We start from the raw sequence: 3,815 nt of genomic DNA, 5'->3' as shown, positions 1-3,815 counted from the left end.
AGTCAAACTCTCGTGGCTCGTCTACCAATCTTGCTGATCAAGTTGATCTGATGCAATTTAGTACCCATGGCAGTATGGCACGAACATCCAAAAACAAGTCGTCACATTTTTCTTGCAGCAGAAGCTGATAGTGCTAACCGATAAGCGTGCGATCAACGCCAATGTGCACTATAAATATCAGGCCGTGTACGCGGCAACAAACATCCAACACAAAACCAAACAGGTCTTACGCAACAAATGGAGAGCACCCAGAGCAACACAAGCGTGATGAACCATTTCATCCTGGTGCACGGCCTCTGCCACGGGGCCTGGTGTTGGTACAAGGTGGTTGCGGCGCTTCAGGCAGCGGGGCACCGTGTCACGGCGGTCGACCTGGCCGCGTCCGGCGCTCACCCGGCGCGCATCGACGAGGTGCACTCGTTCGAGGAGTACTCCCAGCCTCTGCTTGACGTAGTGGCCGCGGCGCCAGAGGGTGACGGCGAGAGGCTGATTCTGGTCGGGCACAGCCACGGCGGGCTCAGCTTGGCGCTAGCCATGGAGAGGTTCCCCGGCAAGGTCGCCGCCGCCGTGTTCGCAGCCGCCGGGATGCCGTGCGTTGGCAAGCACATGGGCGTCACCACCGAGGAGGTATGTCAATTGTTTATGGTTTTCTTTTTCTTATTCTCTGTTGAGTGTTTTTCTCTTCTTCTTTTCTATTTGCGAAAGAATCTGTGTTGAGTGGTTTTTTTTTTGCGGGTAAATCTCTGTTGAGTGTTGACCAAGATATCCACTGTATGTACAAGTCCCGTATGTTGGTGAGGCCGGGAAGCTCGTCTTAGTCGAATATATACAAAATTTGATATGTTTCCAATGTAACTTTAACAACAAGTTTCTGTTGTAACATGTGTATATTATATAATAGTAAATAAAATTACAACACTACGAAAATATTACCTCCGTAAATTAGTTGTCTTACATAATTCTAGATATGGATATATCTAACACTAAAACGTGTCTATATACAACCGTATGTAGAAAAATTTAAGAAAAATAATATGAAATGGAGGGAGTGTATTCCAAAATGAATATGTACATGTTTTTTTAAGTATCTAATAGTACCGATCCATCCCCAATTAGTTATTTCAGTGTTCAATTTTTTTTAGTTATTTTAGATTTGTCTAGATACAGATTTATCTAAATATGTTGAGATACATCTGTATCTACACAAATCGTATCTAAATATGTTGAGATACATATGTATGTAGACAAATCTAAGACAACTAATTTAGAACGGAATGAGTACTAATAAACTTTATAGGTAATCAAATTATAAATGTTTGTAGGAGGTTATATGAACCAATTTTTTGTTGGAATATAAAAGGTTGGTCTCCGACTCTATAACTCCAATATTAATGCTAATTTTTAACTTATCTTGTGTTGATGCAATTAGTTCATGCGAAGGACATCATCGGAAGGACTCATGGACTGCAAGATGCTGCCAATCAATAACAACCACGGTGCAGGGGTTGCAATGATAATGGGCCCAAACTTCTTAGCACGCAAGAACTACCAGCAAAGTTCACCTGAGGTGCACAACACGACTTAACATCATATTGGTCTCCCATAATGAACTAATCTCAACGACATGATTCTCCAAATATTCGCAAAAATAAATATACTAAGTCAATTAACTCTTCGCCTTATCCACTTTCAGTAGACCCATTATGTGATTCAATTCACAATGTTGATGCAGGATTTGGCCCTGGCAAAAATGTTGGTGAGACCGGGAAACCTGTTCATGGAGGATCCGGTGATGAAGGATGCAAGCCTGCTCACCGATACCAACTACGGGTCGGTGAAGAAGGTATATGTGGTAGCAAAGGCTGATGGCTCCAGCACCGAGGAGATGCAGCGTTGGATGGTGTTGTTGAGCCCCGGCACGGAGGCCGAGGAGATCGCGGGAGCTGACCACGCCATCATGAGCTCGAGGCCTAGGGAGCTCTGTGATGCTCTGGTCAAGATCGCCGACAGCTTAAATACTTGCTAAATTGTACGATATATATCCCTGGAAATCAATGTAGGTGTGTACTTGATTTTCATCTAAAAATAAATATGTTCAGTGATACTATTAAATCAATGGAAATTAAGTAGTATTACCTTCATCCTAAATATTTGTCTATCTACGGATGTATTTAACACTAAAACATATCTAAATGCATGTGTATCTAGACAAATGCAAGACAAGTAATTCGAGACGGAGAGAGCAATACTTTTTTTCTGCGAGTAAGTTTGGTACAAATATGTCATATATGCTTCTGATCATGATGGGATTACTTATTGGAAACCATTCAAATAAAAGAAATTATGTGGAAGGTGTGGATGTTCCAAAAAGATAGGACGCCGATATTGGCCAAACGTTCGGCCCGGGGAGGGGCCAGACCGACGGAAACCTTCGGTATGATCATTACTCCTTGACGATTGATTTCGTTCGATAGGGAAACCCCCACAGCCTGAACGCCCACTAGTAGAAAACTGGGCTTTGGTCACAGGGCAATATTCACATTAGTCCCGGTTCAGTCACGAACCGGGACTAATGTGAGCATTGGTCCCGGTTCGTGCGGCCAGGGGCCTGCCGGGCCTCGTGGGGGCATTGGTCCCGGTTCGTCCATACCCTTTGGTCCCGGTTGGTGGGACAAACCGGGACCAATGGGCCACGCTCCTGGCCCACCACTCTTTAGTCCCGGTTCATAACACAAACCGGGACTAAAGGGCTGGTCCTAGTTGCGGCCAGTGTTTAGACCCACCTCGCCAACCGAAGGGCGCTCACACCAGTTTATAAGCCCGTCCCTCTCTGCCTTGTTGAGCTCCTCTCAAAGTGAAAATAGATGCCCTTATACAGGGAATTTGACCTAAATTCACAGTAAATTTCTTTGAATTTCATAGAAATTTATTATGAATTTAGGTTGAATTTTCTCTATAGGCGCATCTATGTTAATTTTTTATAGTAAATAAAAATAAATAAACCTTAATAAAATAAACTATAGTAACTAAAATAAATAAACCTTAAATTAAATAAAATAGCAGCAGTAAAATAAATAAAAATGGCAGCAGTAAAATAAATAAAATAAAATAATTAAAGTAAAATACATAAGTAATTAGAAATAAAATAAATAAGTTTTTTGTTGTAAGTAGAAAAAAACAAAACAAATAAAGCAAAAGAGAAAACAAAAAACAGAGAAAAAAAATTATGCCACCTACTGGGCCACCACGGCCTGAATACGACTTGAAACCCATCCGTGGGCCAGGATTCAGGCCCGCAAAAGGCCCAGTAGGCCCCACAGGCAAAGAGAACGGTTAGGCCCGAAAGCCTGCAGTTGAGAGGAGCTCGAGAGGGTGGGCGCAGCAGCGCTTATAAACCACTCTCGAGCCCTCTCAACTAGCGAGGTGGGACTAAACTTTTGACGCGGGGCAGCACAAGGCCTTTGGTCCCGGTTCGTGGCACCAACCGGGACTAAAGGCCTTTGGTCCCGGTTGCTGCCACCAACCGGGACCAAAGGCCTTTAGTCCCGGTTGGTGCCACGAACCGGGACCAAAGAGTTCCCTATATATACCCCATCGCCACAGCAGAGCACTCCACAGTGCTCTGTTTTTTCTGGCCGGCGAGGGGAGGGCATTTGGGTGCTCTAGCTCACCTCCTATGCACATGAGGTGTTCGATGAAATGTCTGAGCCACACTAGTTAATCTTTCTCCTCTCGAAACTCGACCTCCGAGCTCCATTTTCCTCGAGATTTGTCTAGGTTTAGCAGTCCGTCACGTCCCGTCCCCGTCTTCACCG

General features: G+C 44.2%; 1 protein-coding gene across 1 annotated transcript; it reads left to right on the top strand.

Moving 5' to 3' along the window:
* Positions 1-206: 206 nt before the first annotated feature.
* LOC123075414 (esterase PIR7B) lies at positions 207-2,141 on the top strand. The gene is made up of 3 exons (XM_044498023.1): positions 207-627; positions 1,430-1,567; positions 1,733-2,141. Exons 1-3 carry the CDS (start codon positions 238-240, stop codon positions 2,024-2,026), a joined length of 822 nt encoding a protein of 273 aa, XP_044353958.1. The 5' UTR covers positions 207-237; the 3' UTR covers positions 2,027-2,141.
* The last annotated feature ends 1,674 nt before the right edge of the window (positions 2,142-3,815 follow it).

The sequence above is a fragment of the Triticum aestivum genome, chromosome 3D (genome assembly GCF_018294505.1).
Source record: "Triticum aestivum cultivar Chinese Spring chromosome 3D, IWGSC CS RefSeq v2.1, whole genome shotgun sequence".
Taxonomy (NCBI): Eukaryota; Viridiplantae; Streptophyta; class Magnoliopsida; order Poales; family Poaceae; genus Triticum; species Triticum aestivum.
The sequence above is the reverse complement of the archived record's forward strand: the minus strand, read 5'-3'. Positions and strand labels throughout refer to the sequence as shown.